The sequence below is a fragment of the Schistocerca cancellata genome, chromosome 5, assembly GCF_023864275.1.
Source record: "Schistocerca cancellata isolate TAMUIC-IGC-003103 chromosome 5, iqSchCanc2.1, whole genome shotgun sequence".
Classification (NCBI taxonomy): domain Eukaryota; kingdom Metazoa; phylum Arthropoda; class Insecta; order Orthoptera; family Acrididae; genus Schistocerca; species Schistocerca cancellata.
The window spans coordinates 649,456,710-649,475,362 of record NC_064630.1 but is presented as its reverse complement, the minus strand read 5'-3'; the positions used below and the strand labels follow the sequence as shown (position 1 = coordinate 649,475,362).

At 43.2% G+C, this 18,653-nt stretch overlaps 1 protein-coding gene across 1 annotated transcript in view; it reads left to right on the top strand.

Annotated features, from left to right (window-relative positions):
• Positions 1-2,999: 2,999 nt before the first annotated feature.
• The window catches only part of LOC126187695 (coagulation factor XI-like), a 162,082-nt gene continuing 146,428 nt past the window's right edge, over positions 3,000-18,653 (top strand). The window contains exon 1 of the mRNA XM_049928937.1: positions 3,000-3,125. Within this exon, the coding sequence (XP_049784894.1) occupies positions 3,041-3,125 (85 nt within the window). The 5' untranslated portion in view covers positions 3,000-3,040. The remainder of the gene's footprint in view (positions 3,126-18,653) is intronic.

Sequence of the window (18,653 nt, the reverse complement as noted above, 5' to 3'; positions counted from 1 at the left end):
ATCCTCTCAGATGGAAGTGGGCTTCGCCTGTCCACAAAATATTCCACGGGCAATCATTGCCACTTCCATGCGAGCAAGAAATTCTAAAGTAAAGGTCTCTCTTGCTGTCAGGTCAACAGAAAGCAACTCGTGCACATGGGTACTTTTTAATGGGTAGCAAAGAAGGATGTTTCGTAGGATTTTATGCACCATGCTCACAGGTATGTCCAATGTTCCGTGCACTACACGTTTGCACACCACCACTCGTCTCCTCCTGCAGTGCTGTGGCCACTGCTTCCACTGACGTCGAATCAGTTCGTTTCCTCCCTCTACCAGGTTGCGCACCAAATCACCCGACTTTTCGAATTTCCGAATCATTTTATCCAGACCTACGGCAGTCATCGGACCAACGCCTTTTTTCAAACACTTCAGTGTCCGGAACTTCCGCGGAGGGGCTTGTGCACAGTCATCATTCTTGTAATACAGCTTTACGAGCAGAGCGCGATCCTGCATTGAGACACTCATGGCTGTTTATACCATCTTCAATAGACTGTGCGCACTACAGGTGCTTTCATTTACGTATTCTGACATATACAGCGCCATCTATTGCTACATTTTGTAACTATTTCTTTTTCTTCTGCCATACGTTTTCCCCCTTCTCCGATAACATTCCTTTGCAATTTGACGTCATTCTGACCAGTGGTGTTATTTCTACAGCGTTTTGAAACTGTAACTTTAATTATAATCACCCTGTATATTAAAGTTTTGCTGAGTTACAAATTTAATGTTTCTTATGGATTCTCTAAGACTCCCTTTGTGTATTTCAGAAATTACATCTGCCGATGTGTCCCATCAAAAATACCTTATGGAGTTATATCGCCTACAAACTCCTGAGCGTGCGTTTTATTCAGATCTTCTCCCTGAGGCTGCGTTTTATTCGGATCTTCTCTACCGAAGCATTTAGATCCTGCTGCTACAGTTTTCTTCAAGAACCCTTCCAGCTATTCAAGAAATGGTCTCTCGAAGAAGATACCAACAGCAGAGTGGCAACTTTAAGATGGAGGAAATTTCAGCAATGACGCCATACACAGCTTTAGATTGCTGTTTGCTGCAAGAAATAAGGCGTAAGGACAGATCCCTGCAATATGGTACGAAACCTAGTGAACAGAAAACCTGAGTGATTTCCCTTGTCCTCTCCCCTATCCAAATGAAGTAATGAAGAATTGTTGCTTCCTTGACTTCATTCTAATGGATAGCAGTGTTTTTTGTTCTACGATGGTCACTCCAAAAGAAATGCACCATTTTTGTAAAAGTACAGTTTTCATTCTGCGTGAGTGAAAGTTTTACAGTGTGTAGATACATCCTTCCCGCTTGTTTTCAAACTTAGTTCAACCTGTTCACGTGAGTGGCGCCGTCACAGTATGTCTTCAAGATGGTGCTCCACTTGACGTTCGTCAGAAGCAACGTGCTGTCATAGAATTCCTGTGCTGTGACAACGAGACCTTGGGAAACATCCACAAGAGGTTGAAAAAGGTGTATGGAGATGCTGCTAACTATCGCAGTACAGTTAGTCTGTGGGCAAGCAGGTTACGTGACGAAAGCGGGCACGGCAGTATTGAGGATTGTCCTCGCAGCGGCAGGCCTCGTACTGCACACACTGCAGACAATGTGCAGAGAGTTTACGAATTGTTGACTGCTGACAGACGCATCACAGTGAACGAATTTTCACGCTACTTCGGGATAGGGCAAGGAAGTGTTTGCAAAATACTGAAAGTGTTGGCGTTAAAAATGGTTTGTGCCAGGTGGGTTCCCAGGATGTCGACAGTGGCTCACAAAGAAACAAGAAAAACGGTATGCAGCGAACTTTCGGAACAGTACAAGAATGGTGGAGATGAATTTCTTGGAAGAATTGTGACAGGTGATGAAACATGGCTCCATCATTTTTCACCAGAGATGAAGAGGCAATCAATGGAGTGGCATCATGCAAATTCACCCAAGAAAAAAAATTCAAAACCACACCTTCTGCTGGAAAAGTTATGGCTACGGTGTATTTCGATTCCGAAGGACTCTTGCTTGTGGATATCATGCCAAGTGGTACCACCATAAATTCTGATGCATATGTGACGACACTGAAAAAACTTTAAGCTCGACTTAGTCGTGTTCGAACACATCGGCAAAAGCAGGATGTTTTGCTGTTGCACGACAATGCACGGCCACATGTCAGTCAAAAAACCATGGAAGCGATCACAAAACTCGGATGGACGACACTGAAACACCCGCCTTACAGTTCAAAGGGCTCTGAGCACTATGGGACTTAACTGCTAATGTCATCAGACCCCTAGAACTTAGAACTACTTAAACCTAACTAACCTAAGGACATCACACACATTAATGCCCAAGGCAGGATTCGAACCTGCGACCGTAGCGGTCGCGCGGTTCCAGACTGAAGCGCCTAGAACCGCTCGGCCACTCCGGCCGGCGCCTTACAGTCCTGACCTGGCTCCATGTGACTATCATCTCTTTGGGAAACTGAAAGACTCTCTTCGTGGAACAAGGTTTGAAGATGATGACTCCCTTGTGCACGCTGCCAAACAGTGGCTCCAACAGGCTGATCCAGAATTTTATCGTGCGGGTATACAGGCGCTGGTTCCAAAATGGCGTAAGGCAGTTGAGAGAGATGATAATTATGTGGGGAAATGAAAATATTGTTCCTAAAGGATGTAGGATATATCTATACACTGTAAAACTTCCAAACATTCAGAATAAAAGATGGATTTTCAAATAATAGTGTGTATTTCTTTTGGAGTGACCCTCGTAGTACTGAGAATGAATTCTCATAAGCTCCACATTAACATCGCCTCAGCCGAAAAGGACTGAACACGACGAGGTGACGTTAGTGCAGTAAGACTCTCACTACGTAGACGACTAGCGTGACTGACGTGAAGCAACCCGCGACAGGTTTACTTATCGCGAAGATAGCAACCACGTTCACGCCGCCGGTCTGTGTGAGCTGCCCTCAGTCTGTGCGCCTTGCCTTTACAAGCCACGCGATCAGCCGGACATGGTGTTCACCAGCTTCAGTCTTCACACGATACCCATATTTTTGCTGACGACCCTACTCGTTCCGTCAAGCGTCAACGCCTACGGTATGTTCTCAAAGGTCATTGTATGAAGCGTCTTGTCAGAGATCTCGTTCTATTAAGGTTTCCTGTTACCGTTTCCTTCTGTTTACTGTATACGAAAGCGCCAATAGCAACTCAAATTCTCGACCGTCTGCGGCTGAAATCCACATTTTTGTTTCAAGTTGTATGTCTCAATAATTTTTCGGCAATTACATCTGGCAAAACTAATCCATATGCTTTCATAATTTGTCCGTAGAACTACACTGATGAGCCAAAACATTTTGACCACTGCCACCGCGACACCGGTTGTCGCCTGGTGGTGTTGCGGGCACCGAAGGTATGGCTGCGTAGGGAGAAATCCTCTGATAAGCGACTTTGACAAAGGGCAGATTATTGTTACGCAGAGCCTTTGAATGAATATCTCGAAAACTGCAAAGCTGGTCGAATGTTCACGTGCTACTGTCGTGAGCATCTACGGAATAAGATAGGTCAGTGAAACTACCACTAGGCGCTAAATGGTTGGTTGTCCGTGACTTTTCACAGAGTGTGTGGTCGGAGGCTTGCTCTGTAAAGTATGGTAGATGGTGAGCTATGGCATCTCTACCGAAGGAGCACAATGCTAGAGCACGCACAGTTGCTTCGACGCAAACCATACATCGTACAGTGTTGAACATGGAGTTCCGCAGCAGACTACCCCCACGTGTTCACATGTTGGTCCAACGATATCGTCAATTACGATTGCAGTGGCTGCAGAGCCATCGGAATTCGACCGTCGATCAATGAAAAACATTTTTGTCACACTAGGTTGCCTGTCGTCTCCACAAACGCCGTCAAAGAGATGAAGGGCGGCTCGAAACGTGGTGCGTGCCACGGAAGCAAGCTGGTGGGAGAAGTGTTATGCTGTGGGAGACATTCTCCTGCGTTTACACGGTAATAATCGAAGATACGCTGACTGTTACGAACTACCTGCATCCCCGAAGCCGATGTCATCTTTCAACAGTATAATAGCCCGTGTCAAGCAGCCAGAACTTTGCTACGGTGGTTTAAGGAGCGTTATAGCGAACTCACATCGATGTCTCGGCGACTAAATTCGCCTGATGTAAATCCTGTAGAACCCATGTGAGTCGCTATCGAGCGCCATCACTGTGTACGCAAATCAGCGGGCCTTATTTAAGCGAATTACATGACATGTGCGTAGACATCTAATGACATATGCCTCTTCCACAAGCCTACAAACAAACTGGCAGATCGTTGATACGCAGAGCAAGTGACGTATTTCATTCCAGTTACGGACAAACAAGCTATTAAGCAGGTGGTTCAAAATGGTTCAAATTACTCTGAGCACTATGGGACATTTGAGGTCATCAGTCACCTAGAACCTAGAACTACTTAAACCTAACTAACCTAAGGACATCACACACATCCATGCCCGAGGCAGGATTCGAACCTGCGACCGTAGCAGTCCTGTGGTTCCGGACTGAAGCACCTAGAACCGCTCGGCTGCCACGGCCGGCCAAGCAGGTGGTCATAGTGTTTTGTCTCATCGGTGTATGTGAACATACATTGGTTCACAGATGTCAAAATGATACAATATCCAAGTAGATCCTTTAGTACGAAGACATATATTTTTAAACAAAAGACATATTCTGGCAGTGATAAAAATTTTCAGTTATCTTATACGACGTAAAAAACTTAAACACCTGGAGACTATGAACTATACAGAAGCACGAAAATATTCATATGGTGAATAACGTTTTGGGACAAAGTTTTACGATAGTGCTATATGAAACATGAGAAAAGTATACAACAAAATAGTGCTGTGATCTCCACATTGTAATCTGCTTATCAAAATATGTTAGTTTGCTGGTGATAAACATTATGGGGGAAAACTTTTCCTATCGTTCTGTATGAAACATGACGCAAATGTACAATAAAATACTGCTTTGATCTCCAATGGTAATCTGGTTGCCAAATTATATTTTTAGAAACACACACAACCAACTATACCTAGCCACTTCGTTTGTTGCTGACCACAACTGGAAACTGTTTGAAAACTGATCTAAACAGAATACTTTTTCTCTTCGTATCTCTATGTCTTTGTAGCCCATTTGGCTGCTACATTTTTTTCGTCGGGCAGACAGATAGAGTGTGGTAGTTCTATAGGTCTTGTGAGAGCTTTTCTTGAATTTTCGATGTGTCAGTCTTACAGTTTTTTGTTCTTGATGTTTTGTCTTAGTAAACCATAGACCTGTGGAAGCTTTTCTATGAATTACTGCACAGCTTGGAAGTTTTTGAAGAATTGTTTTGCCAGTTACTTGTCAATTGCTTTCTGATTATAAGAATCTGTTGCTGGGAATTTAGGTATTTCAGTCTCATTTCCAGGTCCCATGTTAGAGAGTATTTCTTCGTTTACAAGTATCCTAATATTTTACAATGCTCACTATTCATCCCAAATAAAAGATCAACGGTTGCGTTACTTATTGGGCGTGTTTTTCGCTGTTGCAACGGAGATTCGTTTCCTTCAAACTACAACGTGGCTAACCAACCCCTTGAACTATAAGCATGGGTTTGTACGGCACGGAATGAAGCTTTTTGAGGGTGGTGCCTGGTGCTGGGACGTAGGACAAGTGATTTCAATTTAAGACCACACTAATTAAGTTGCGTTCCGTTATAGTGCCTTTAGTCTCCACACCATAAGGCCATAATCAGGCTTATCCTTGCATTACGGGCTTCACATAAAGGGTGGCCAGAAACAGTCCGTAAAGGTTGTAAGCTTGCTGCAAGGCATGTTGTGCTGAGAAATAAATGTTCAGAAAAAAAATCGATACGTTGAAAAGTCTTCGAGTTATTTAGCATTGAGGTTAGCCAATCCAGTTGTCTCGCGCGCTAATTCAAGCACTTGCCTAGCTAAATAGCGGTAATGCACAGACATCTGTGGGTATGTGAGTTGTAACTTGTTGAAATGCTTACTACATATTAAAACGTGCCATTTTCGGAAGTGATAAATTTAGGTCAGGTGCGCAGAAGCTATGTTTGTTTGTTTGAGGAAACCAAACGAAGAATACGATTAGCAACACCGTGTCTGCCAGGCTACTTAAATTTACGCGCTCAGTGACCTCATTGGCTACCTTCAATGCTAAATAACTCATAAATGGTGCAACATACCGAATTTTTTTTCTTACAAATTATTTCTCGGCACAACCTCCCCTGCAACACGTTCTCAGACAGTTTCTGACCACGCTGTACATGCATCCATGTTGCTCTTGCTTGTTTCCTAATGCCATTTATTCACCTTCAATTACGTCACCGTCTTCGAGTTTTCCTTTTATCTTTTAGAATCGAGCAAAGACAGTTTATATATGACCTATTTGGCTAGCACTATGTTCCACCCCTCTCCATATCATTTAGACTACACTCATAGTCATGTATCCAGTTAAATCTTGTTCCTTGATACCTTAGTATGTTTCCTGCCTCTCTTAGTAATTTCCAAACTGCAACGGTCTCTGCGAGTACCCGCTGACCAACCGTCAGTTTCTCAGTCGTTTCCGGATGTAAGGTTCGTGTATCACTACGCTACACCATAATAGCTAATACACACTGATTGTAAAAATTCAGTTTGAGGCACATTTGAAAAACAGTTTTGCTGCCTCTGTTTAATTTACCAAAAGCCGTTCAGATTATTTTTCAATCTTCTGTTTTTCTATTTGTGTCTGTCCAGTAACTTTCTTCAGCTCCTCACAATATAAAAGTTTACCGTCTGGTTTCACGACTTCGTTATACACTCCTAGAAATTGAAATAAGAACACCGTGAATTCATTGTCCCAGGAAGGGGAAACTTTATTGACACATTCCTGGGGTCAGATACATCACATGATCACACTGACAGAACCACAGGCACATAGACACAGGCAACAGAGCATGCACAATGTCGGCACTAGTACAGTGTATATCCACCTTTCGCAGCAATGCAGGCTGCTATTCTCCCATGGAGACGATCGTAGAGATGCTGGATGTAGTACTGTGGAACGGCTTGCCATGCCATTTCCACCTGGCGCCTCAGTTGGACCAGCGTTCGTGCTGGACGTGCAGACCGCGTGAGACGACGCTTCATCCAGTCCCAAACATGCTCAATGGGGGACAGATCCGGAGATCTTGCTGGCCAGGGTAGTTGACTTACACCTTCTAGAGCACGTTGGGTGGCACGGGATACATGCGGACGTGCATTGTCCTGTTGGAACAGCAAGTTCCCTTGCCGGTCTAGGAATGGTAGAACGATGGGTTCGATGACGGTTTGGATGTACCGTGCACTATTCAGTGTCCCCTCGACGATCACCAGTGGTGTACGGCCAGTGTAGGAGATCGCTCCCCACACCATGATGCCGGGTGTTGGCCCTGTGTGCCTCGGTCGTATGCAGTCCTGATTGTGGCGCTCACCTGCACGGCGCCAAACACGCATACGACCATAATTGGCACCAAGGCAGAAGCGACTCTCATCGCTGAAGACGACACGTCTCCATTCGTCCCTCCATTCACGCCTGTCGCGACACCACTGGAGGCGGGCTGCACGATGTTGGGGCGTGAGCGGAAGACGGCCTAACGGTGTGCGGGACCGTAGCCCAGCTTCATGGAGACGGTTGCGAATGGTCCTCGCCGACACCCCAGGAGCAACAGTGTCCCTAATTTGCTGGGAAGTGGCGGTGCGGTCCCCTACGGCACTGCGTAGGATCCTACGGTATTGGCGTGCATCCGTGCGTCGCTGCGGTCCGGTCCCAGGTCGACGGGCACGTGCACCTTCCGCCGACCACTGGCGACAACATCGATGTACTGTGGAGACCTCACGCCCCACGTGTTGAGCAGTTCGGCGGTACGTCCACCCGGCCTCCCGCATGCCCACTATACGCCCTCGCTCAAAGTCCGTCAACTGCACATACGGTTCACGTCCACGCTGTCGCGGCATGCTACCAGTGTTAAAGACTGCGATGGAGATCCGTATGCCACGGCAAACTGGCTGACACTGACGGCGGCGGTGCACAAATGCTGCGCAGCTAGCGCCATTCGACGGCCAACACCGCGGTTCCTGGTGTGTCCTCTGTGCCGTGCGTGTGATCATTGCTTGTACAGCCCTCTCGCAGTGTCCGGAGCAAGTATGGTGGGTCTGACACACCGGTGTCAATGTGTTCTTTTTTCCATTTCCAGGAGTGTAATTTGAAGTGTTTGATATTCGGTATGGTAGGTGTCTATTAATTTAGATTTTTTGTAACTTATTTTCAAGTATGCCATCAAACTAGTTCTAATATGTTCTTTCATTTGTTGAAGTTTATTGCCAAAACAGGCACACAGTACAATCTGGACAACACAACGAAGCTATATGAAGAAAAAACGTTTTTGCCACTTTCTTCCAATGGCCCTGAGCACTATGGGACTTGACTTCTGAGGTCATCAGTCCCCTAGAACTCAGAACTACTTAAACCTAATTAACCTAAGGACATCACACACATCCATGCTCGAGGCAGGATTCGAACCTGCGACGTAGAGGTCGTCCGGTTCCAGACTGTAGCACCTAGAACCGCTCGGCCACTCAGGCCGGCCCACTTTCTTCACTATTTACTTTACCGACCTAGGTTTAGTATTATTAGCCCTTTTTCTACAACAACTGACAAAGATGTTGTCGTGCATACTCGTACAAACATAAACAGCAAAGAATGTACAATCATCAAAGAAATGAATTGCCCTCATTAAATACTGTAAATTACATATTCAGTCATAGAAAATTAAAATAAGTATTTGATTAGCGTATCAATGTAATAAAAGCGGACGGAGTAATTAGATTCGGAGGCATAAAGAAGAGTACAGTAACTGGTGACTGCTTGCCCATTCAGTAGTTCAAAAAAATGGTTCAAATGGCTCTGAGCACTATGGGACTCAACTGCTGTGGTCATAAGTCCCCTAGAACTTAGAACTACTTAAACCTAACTAACCTAAGGACATCACACACATCCATGCCCGAGGCAGGATTCGAACCTGCGACCGTAGAGGTCGTGCGGTTCCAGACTGTAGCGCCTTTAACCGCTCGGCCACTCCGGCCGGCTATTCAGTAGTTGATCAGGATGATTCTCGTAGCGCCGCTTGGTCTTTAGAGAGCGATAGTTTCTGCCCACTGTGCCCAGAATGCAATATTTTTACCTCTACTGCATAATCGTGGTCGCTTTCCCGACAATGGTACGAAAATGTGACGCCTGTTTTCTGCATCTGCCAGGTCCTGTGATTTTCTTTGTCTGATGCAGTTTGGTCTACCTGTTTTTGTTATGTAGTATGAGCCACACTCTTTGCAATTTATCTTACAGGCTCTACTTTTGTTTACTGGCTGATCTGCTTGTCTTTACGGTTATGTAAATTTTTCGTACTGTCTCTCTGGTGTAGTAGTTCACTGAATACTTGTTTCTCTTCAGAATATTGCCCGTTTCGGTCGAAAACTTACCAACAAATGGCATCACAAAAATTTTTCTGGTAATCGTTTGGAGCACTGTTGCGGACATGATAGTGATTTATAGTGTAAGAGGTCCATGGCTAAGGAATTTATTGCTAGCGCACTCGAGAAGATGTAACTTTGATGGACTGCTCACGCACTGCCTACGATATGTAAGCTACAATGGAACCGCAGACTAGAGAGCAGTGTCGGCTGCAATAGGAGCAGCGTCGGCTGCAGTAGTAGTTGTAGCTGGCAGTCGGGCGGTTGGGCCGGTCGTGGAGAGCGATGTAGTATAAGGTAAAAGCAGCCGCGCGCATATGTAATTTGTAACAACTGATTTTGTACTATTGTTGCATCAAGTCCCATGTAAATGTTTTTGAAAATCTTTTAATAATAATCTTCCTTACAAATAAATTTTGACAATTATTTATCTGAATTTAAAGGATTTTACAAATTTCTCCTATCCATGGTCATCCCTATTATCGTAAAGAAAAATCAGTTGCTTCTCTTTACACATAACAAATCTAGTGGCCAGCATTGCACTGGGCTGTGCCACAAAAATTTCTTATAGGAGCAAATGTACAGGGTGGTCCATTGATAGTGACCAGGCCAAATATCTCACGAAATAAGCATGAAACGGAAAAACTATAAAGAACGAAACTTGTCTAGCTTGAAGGCGGAAACCAGATGGCGCTATGGTTGGCCCGCTAGATGGCGCTGCCCCCATAGGTCAAACGGATATCAACTGCGTTTTTTAAAATAGGAACCCCCATTTTTATTACATATTCGTGTAGTACGTAAAGAAATATGAATGTTTTAGTTGGACCACTTTTTTCGCTTTGTGAATAATGGCGTTGTAATAGTCACAAACGTATAAGTGCGTGGTATCACGTAACAATCCGCCAGTGCGGACGGTATTTGCTTCGTGACACATTACACGTGTTAAAATGGAACGTTTACCAATTGCGGAAAAGGTCGATATCGTGTCGATGTATGGCTATTGTGGTCAAAATGCCCAACGGCTGTGTGCTATGTATGATGCTCGGTATCCTGGACGATATCATTCAAGTGTCCGGACCGTTCGCCGGACAGTTACGTTATTTAAAGAAACAGAAAGTGTTCAGCCACATGAAAAACGTCAGCCACGACCTGCAAAAAATGATGTTGCCCAAGTAGGTGTTTTAGCTGCTGTAGGTGTTTTAGCTGCTGTCACGGCTAATCCGCACATCAGTAGCAGACAAATTGCGCGAGAATCTGGAATCTCAAAAACGTCGGTATTGAGAACGCTACATCAACATCGATTGCACTCGTACCATATTTCTATGCACCAGGAATTGCATGGCGACGACTTTGAACGTCGTGTACAGTTCTGCCACTGGGCACAAGAGAAATTACAGGACGATGACAGATTTTTTGCACGCATTCTATTTAGCGACGAAGCGTCATTCGCCAACAGCGGTAACATAAACCGGCGTAATATGCACTATTGGGCAACGGAAAATCCACGATGGCTACGACAAGTGGAACATCAGTGACCTTGGCGGGTTAATGTATGGTGCGGCATTATGGGAAGAAGGATAATTGGCCCCCATTTTATCGATGGCAATCTAAATGCTGCAATATATGCTGATTTCCTACGTAATGTTCTACCGATATTACTACAAGATGTTTCACTGCATGACAGAATGGCGATGTTCTTCCAACATGATGGATGTCCGACACATAGCTCGCGTGCGGTTGAAGCGGTATTGAATAGCATATTTCATGACAGGTAGATTGGTTGTCGAAGCACGCTCACCGGATCTGACGTCCCCGAATTTCTTTCTGTGGGGAAAGTTGAAGGATATTTGCTATCGTGATCCCCCGACAACACCTGACAACATGCGTCAGCGCATTGTCAATGCATGTGCGAACATTACCGAAGGCGAACTACTCGCTGTTGAGAGGAATGTCGTTACACGTATTGCCAAATGCATTGAGGTTGACGGACATCATTTTGAGCATTTATTGCATTAATGTGGTATTTATAGGTAATCACGCTGTAACAGCATGCGTTCTCAGAATTCATAAGTTCACAAAGGTACATATATCATATTGGAACAACCGAAATAAAATATCAAACGTACCTACGTTCTGTATTTTAATTTTAAAAATCCACCTGTTACCAACTGTTCGTCTAAAATTGTGAGCCATATGTTTGTGACTATTACAGCGCCATCTATCACAAAGCGAAAAAAATGGTCCAACTAAAACATTCATATTACTTTACGTACTACACGAATATGTAATAAAAAATGGGGGCTCCTATTTAAAAAAACGCAGTTGATATCCGTTTGACCTATTCCAGCGCCATCTAGCGGGCCAATCACAGCGCCATCTGGTTTCCGCCTTCAAGTTAGACAAGTTTCATTCTCTGTAGTTTTTTAGTTTGACGCTTATTTCGCGAGATATTTGGTCTTGTCACGATCAATGGACCACCCTGTTTACGCGTTATCCGGCGACTTCATTGAAGTAAGATTTTTTTCAATTTATTCAGAATGACTTTTCAGGGCCATGACGCAGCATTGCTGAGGACCAGATTGACCAGTTTAGGTTCACAGTCAGTTAATTATTGAAAGTTTATATGCGAGCCACAGTTTTCTTGAGGGATAAAATAACATTTTATTATTCCGAGGTTACGGAAGTAAACTGTTGGGAGGTTACACTATGTGAATGTTATAATTAAGTATACTGTTGGGAGGTTACAATAGCATGATTGTTTTAGCTTCCTGTTACAAATATTGTCGACGAGAATGGGCTGGTAACCATTGTTGAATGTAGTTCTTGATCAAACGCAGCGAACTAACACCAAACGGTGGATCATAAAATCTGAAGCATAATGTTTGTGGGAAGCAAAGGTTCACTGAACACCCCCGAATGTGGGAGACTGTGTACCTGTTTTTCCTGTGTGTTTTAAACTGTTGGCTTCTTGTATTGATGTCAAGATAAATATCTAAAAATTTTTCTGCTTGAGTATCATCATTTTTAGGCGCCGTTTCTTTGATCACACTTCTAATCACATTGAACGTCTAATCTAGCGTTACTTTAGAAATATCATTACTTTTATGATTGGCCATCAGTGTTTCTGATTCATCTCTTGAATTACACAGATATTTAAATATGTCATGGAACGTTTGTACAATCTTCTCTCTCGTGTTAGTTATTTTCCTGTCTGCCACTTCATCCGCTGAGATACGATATCGATCCATTATAAATTTCTGTTTAATCTTCTTCAGATTCTTACTGCTTTTAATTGTTGCTCAATTGCAGATATTTCCGAATAATTTTATATAATTTTGCCTGTCCTATCACGATTCTGTTGCCACTATACCTTCAGATTAAAATTCCACGATATGATTTTCTAGTGGGTTTGTTGTAATTCTTCTTAGAAGTAATCAACTTCATCATTTGTATGTGACCACACTGATGCTTAGATTTGAATGATTTCCATTGAATATCTATTGATTACTTTTAAAATAAGTCTTATTATTTTGAATACTAGATTAAATTTTGACGTTTGGAATAAAGTCGCCAAAGGATACGTCCTGATTTTAATTCTATTTGTTCTTTATTTTATTGGCCACACTTCTAAAACGCTATTACGTTTCTTTCAATTTTGTTTAAGTCCTCTTTAAAACGTGCTATCTTTTCTTTCTTGAACCTGCAATTCTCCAAAATAAGAAGTATTAGGACAAGAGGAATTCAAAGGTCCATGTTATTATCTGTACAAGCCGGCCGCGGTGACAGAGCGGTTCTAGGCGTTTCAGTCTGGAACCGCGCAACTGCCACGGTCCCAGGTTCGAATCCTGCCTCGGGCATGGATGTGTGTGATGTCCTTAGATTAGTTAGGTTTAAGTAGTTCTAAGTTCTAGGGGACTGATGACCTCAGATGTTAAGTCCCATAGGGCTCAGAGTCATTTGAGCCATTTTATCTGTACAGCCAACCTACACGGGGAAAGGACTAAGGCGGAATACAGAAATCGCTTGAAGCTTTACGTATCAGTAGAGCCTCTGACAATACTGACCAGTTGGCATGCTATCATGTACCAGCAGAGCCACCCATCGTTCAGTCAGCTTTGTCATTTCACTATCAGTCAGTCTTTGTCCCACCAGTGGTACATTTAGTCGGTAAGGTAGCAGAATTTGACCCACTACTGTGTCTGCATTGTAGATTGCTGAACGGTCCATGCACATTTGTCCCTTACAAAGTAAACCATCAAGACAGTGACCTTAGGGATATGAACAACGGCAAGGCATGATGGACTGGTTTGGAAATTCCTCCCTAGTTGATTCCCTGAGACGTAATGAAGACTCTTCCATGAGTTCACAGGTGATTCACCTTTTTGGTACATGTAATATGTGATTATTAAGAAATTTTTCCGCCTCACATCTTATTTTGTACCACTTTGGGCTCTGCATCTAACTAATATTATTAAAATAGACTTACCAAAATATACTTTCAGATACTTTAGCTAATACGTCATTCTAAGATATTCTGATTCCACTTTTTTTTTAGATCAGTCTTTTGACCGTTTTGATACCCTTCTGTGTCAAACACTTCATCTCAGACTTCTACCCAACGTCCACAAATACAAGTGTCTATTGGCTGTACCCTTTTTTTGGTGTGAACCTACTGTGGTAATTTCTCTTGGTCCAAAAGAAATTCTGTTTCATGAAATTATTGTATTCGAATTGTCCTTAGAGCTCAGAGATTATTAGTTTTTCCGAAGTTCTTATTTCATTCATAGCTCCAAGCTTAAAATGACGAAACTTCATATTTTTTGGTCCACTCAGTGAATGCAGCAGTCTGGCAGGCAGCAAAGCAAGTTTTAAAGCTGACCTAAAAGTCATGGAAGAACTTTCATTTAAAAAATGGTAGCCAGTAAAAAAACTAGTTTTAAGTGTAGTTGCATGACTAGGACTGCAAACTTAAGTGTTCATTATTGTTAAACTGTCAGGTAAACATACCCTTCAAAATTACTCTTCTCACATCATTTCGATCAAAGATCGTTCAAATGGTCTATGGAACATGTAACTAGCTAAATAAATAAACTGTCATCATTGATAGAAATGTTTAGCCATATATCAGTGATACTAATGTGTAATTTCATTCATGAATGACGTAAATATTATACGAAAAAGCCCGAGAAACATCAGTATTAAAATTTCTTGTATTATTTCCAATACTTGGTAGCAGAGCCAATAAAATAACGATGGCACATAAAATTTCTTTGCGATTCATGGGTGAATTTTTCCTTCTCTGTCTCATGTATGTATACTGACGTTTCATTCTGATGAGAAAGATTTGTGCATTACTTTAATGTGGAACATAATGGAACTGTTTAGATCTTCTACTGCATATTCTATATTATTATATACGAGGTGCGAGTAATTGCTGACTTGAGAATAAATAATTTTTGTTAGGGTGTATACCGTGAAACGTCGAAACAAACGTTCTGTTTCGGACATAGTCATCCACTTCCCACGATGACTGAGTACAATAACAGCTCGATTATGTGCATCTAGGTGCAATTACAACAGCTTCTTCCCCTTTCTTCAATTCCTTTGGAGTGCAGCATGATTATGTTCTATAAATCGCACAGTTGTTCTGGTTTTTTATTTCTGATATGTTGTACACGTTGAAGTTCTACGTCTTATTAATGAGGAAGTAACTCCTTCATGTTGAGGTCTCCGAAGAAATTGACGTATTATGTTCTTCTTGTGGGGGACGATGTCCTTACGTTTGTTTTCTACATTTATGCTGTTACAGATTCTCGTTACTGAACCTTTTCAAATGTATTTCCAGGAAAAAAGCGCTATTTATTTTACACATACAGTTTATGCCTCAGACCTGTTTCCTCTAGGGTAACGTATGAACCCTGAGGAACGTCCTTTAAGTCGTGCACACGATATGATTGGAGAGTGGAGCGCTGGGATTTTGTGCATGAGAATCAGCTATGCTGTAACAGTCCTTTTATTCAGTCCCTCAATTTCAAATTTCCAAAGTACGCAATTTTCGGTCATCTGAAAGTCACGAGAATTTTGCCCGTCCAACGTCTTCAGAGTGAACCCTGCCATAGACATTAGAACTTGACCCAGGTCGACCAGCTTCATGTGGCTATCAGCGACCACGCGAATGTCGGAATGGTTGAGCGTGATAGATAAATGGGAGACAAAAGCGATTTTGTTCTGAAACAGAGATATGTACAATGAATGTTATCTACTGAAGATTTTAACCTCCTTCTCACTCCGACTAATAACACAACTGGATGGCAACATTCATATTTAAAACACACCACAAAAAAACATGCGATAAAACAACAATTTAAAAATTTTTGTTCAGCGATACATTCCCTGATCACAATTAACTGAATACTTCAAGAAAGTAAAATTCTGAAATCAAAGAATATTAAACGTCAAGGCTGACAATACGTATACCGCTTCGCTCAAACGTGACCACCTAGCAGTATTGGTTAACATACAGGTTAACGATCATCATCGTTTACAATTAACAAACAACATCCATAGCAGAATTAGTTATATACGTAATACAGACATTACCATGTACCCAGTTAGTAGTAATGGTTGCTATCAATTAGTAATCACTAGCGGCTGCTCACTATGCTACACTAAGCTAACTTTTAAACTAGAGCATTCATTCGATGTTTATTAACTCTAATGACGATAGTCATACAACCTTGCCTTTTGGCTGTCATAATCTGCAGACGTTGGACCAACCGAGACACAGGTCACTCCCTATTGAATCTATCATACAATCTGTTAAACAGTACCAACAGAATTGCCCTCGTAAATGAGTCCTAGGTATTGATTCTCACGAAAGGCACCACAGGTTTAATAACTATAAGGGGGTTCATCTAACTACTGAATTAAAAATCTAGGCCCAGTCTGCTCGCATTTTATTACAATAAGTCCTTGTGAACACATTCATAAATAAGAAATCAATACTTACACAATAAAATGATTAATAAAATACAGAGTGAAAGGAACTAATAGTTGTGACCACTGAAACAAACTTAAACCAGAGCTGTTGATATGGCAGAGCCCACAAAGAATAACAATGGTACGAGTGATCAGGCCGCTCTTGAAAAACAAATACTGCCGATGACTGTGCAGTGATTGCCCCAATCGTGCCAGGAATCCACATTCAAATGACAAATCCTGTTCGTCACGAATGAGTCCTCGAATACCAGACCAGGGGTTAAATTACAGAACATAATCAAGTTTAAACCACTGCAAGGAGAAACACCAACTGGTGTGAGGTAACGGGCGAGTTGTGGCGTCCTGGAAACATTATACACTACTGGCCATTAAAATTGCTACACCACGAAGATGACGTGCTACAGACGCGAAATTTAACCGACAGGAAGAAGATGCTGTGATATGCAAACGATTAACTTTTCAGAACATTCAAACAAGGTTGCCGCCGGTGGCGACACCTACAACGTGCTGACATGAGGAAAGTTTACAACCGATTTCTCATACACAAACAGCAGTTGACTGGCGTTGCCTGGAGAAACGTTGATGTGATGCCTCGTGTAAGGAGGAGAAATGCATACCATCACGTATCCGACTTTGATAAAGGTCGGATTGCAGCCTATCGAGATTGCGGTTTATCGTATCGCGACATTGCTGCTCGCGTTGGTCGAAATCCAATGACTATTAGCAGAATATGGAATCGGTGGGTTCAGGAGGGTAATACGAAACTCCGTGCTGGATCCCAACGGCCTCGTATCACTAGCAGTCGAGATGACAGCCATCTTATCCGCATGGCTGTAACGGATCGTGCAGCCACGTCTCTATCCCTGAGTCAACAGATTGGGACGTTTGCAAGACAACAACAATCTGCACGAACAGTTCGACGACGTTTGCAGCAGCATGGACCAGCAGCACGGAGACCATGGCTGCAGTTACGCCTGACGCTGCATCACAGACCGTAGCGCCTGCGATGGTGTACTCAACGGCGAACCTGGGTGCACGAATGGCGAAACGTCATTTTTTCGGATGAATTCAGATTCTGTTTACAGCATCATGATGGTCGCATCCGTGTTTGGCGACATCGCGGTGAACGCACATTGGAAGCATGTATTCGTCATTGCCATACTGGCGTATCACCCGGCGTGATGGTATGGGGTGCCATTGGCTACACGTCCCGGTCACCTCTTGTTCGCATTGAAGGCACTTGGAACAGTGGAGGTTACATTTCAGATGTGTTACGACCCGTGGCTCTACCCTTCATTCGATGCCTGCGAAAGCCTACATTTCAGCAGGATAATGCAAGACCGCATGTTGCAGGTCCTGTACGGCCCTTCTGGATACAGAAAATGTTCTACTGCTGCCCTGGCCAGCACATGCACCAGACCTCTCACCAATTGAAAACGTCTGGTCAATGGTGGCCGAGCAACTGGCTCGTCACAATGCGGCAGTCACTACTCTTGATGAACTGTGGAATCGTGTTGAAGCTGCATGGGCAGCTGTACCTGTACACGCCATCTAAGCTCTGTTTGACTCAATGCCCAGGCGTATCAAGGCCGTTATTACGGCCAGAGGTGGTTGTTATGGGTACTGATTTCGCAGGATCTATGCACCCAAATTGCGTGAAAATGTCAGTTCTAGTATAATATATTTGTCCAATGAATACCCGTTTATCATCTGCATTTCTTCTTGGTGTTGCAATTTTAATGGCCAGTAGTGTATGTTCGGAGTTGGCGTGGCCGCACAGAACGCTCGGCGGGCGCGGGCCGCTCGGCAGACCGACCACGTGGTGCCGGACGTTGGCCGAAGCGAGAGGGGTCCAGCCCGAGCACGTGGCTGGGAATTCCATGTTGACGCTGTGACGAGGACGGTGCTTTGTGTCGATGAAGGAGATTTCTATGCCGGGAGTACCAAAGATGGCGGACTTTATGAAACCTTAATGGCAGACATTTCACAGTTCATATAGAAATTAATAGTAGCCAGGGGAATCATGATACCTAAAAAGAAACATGTACATTACCACTATTTGCACGACGATTCTGATGGTGTAA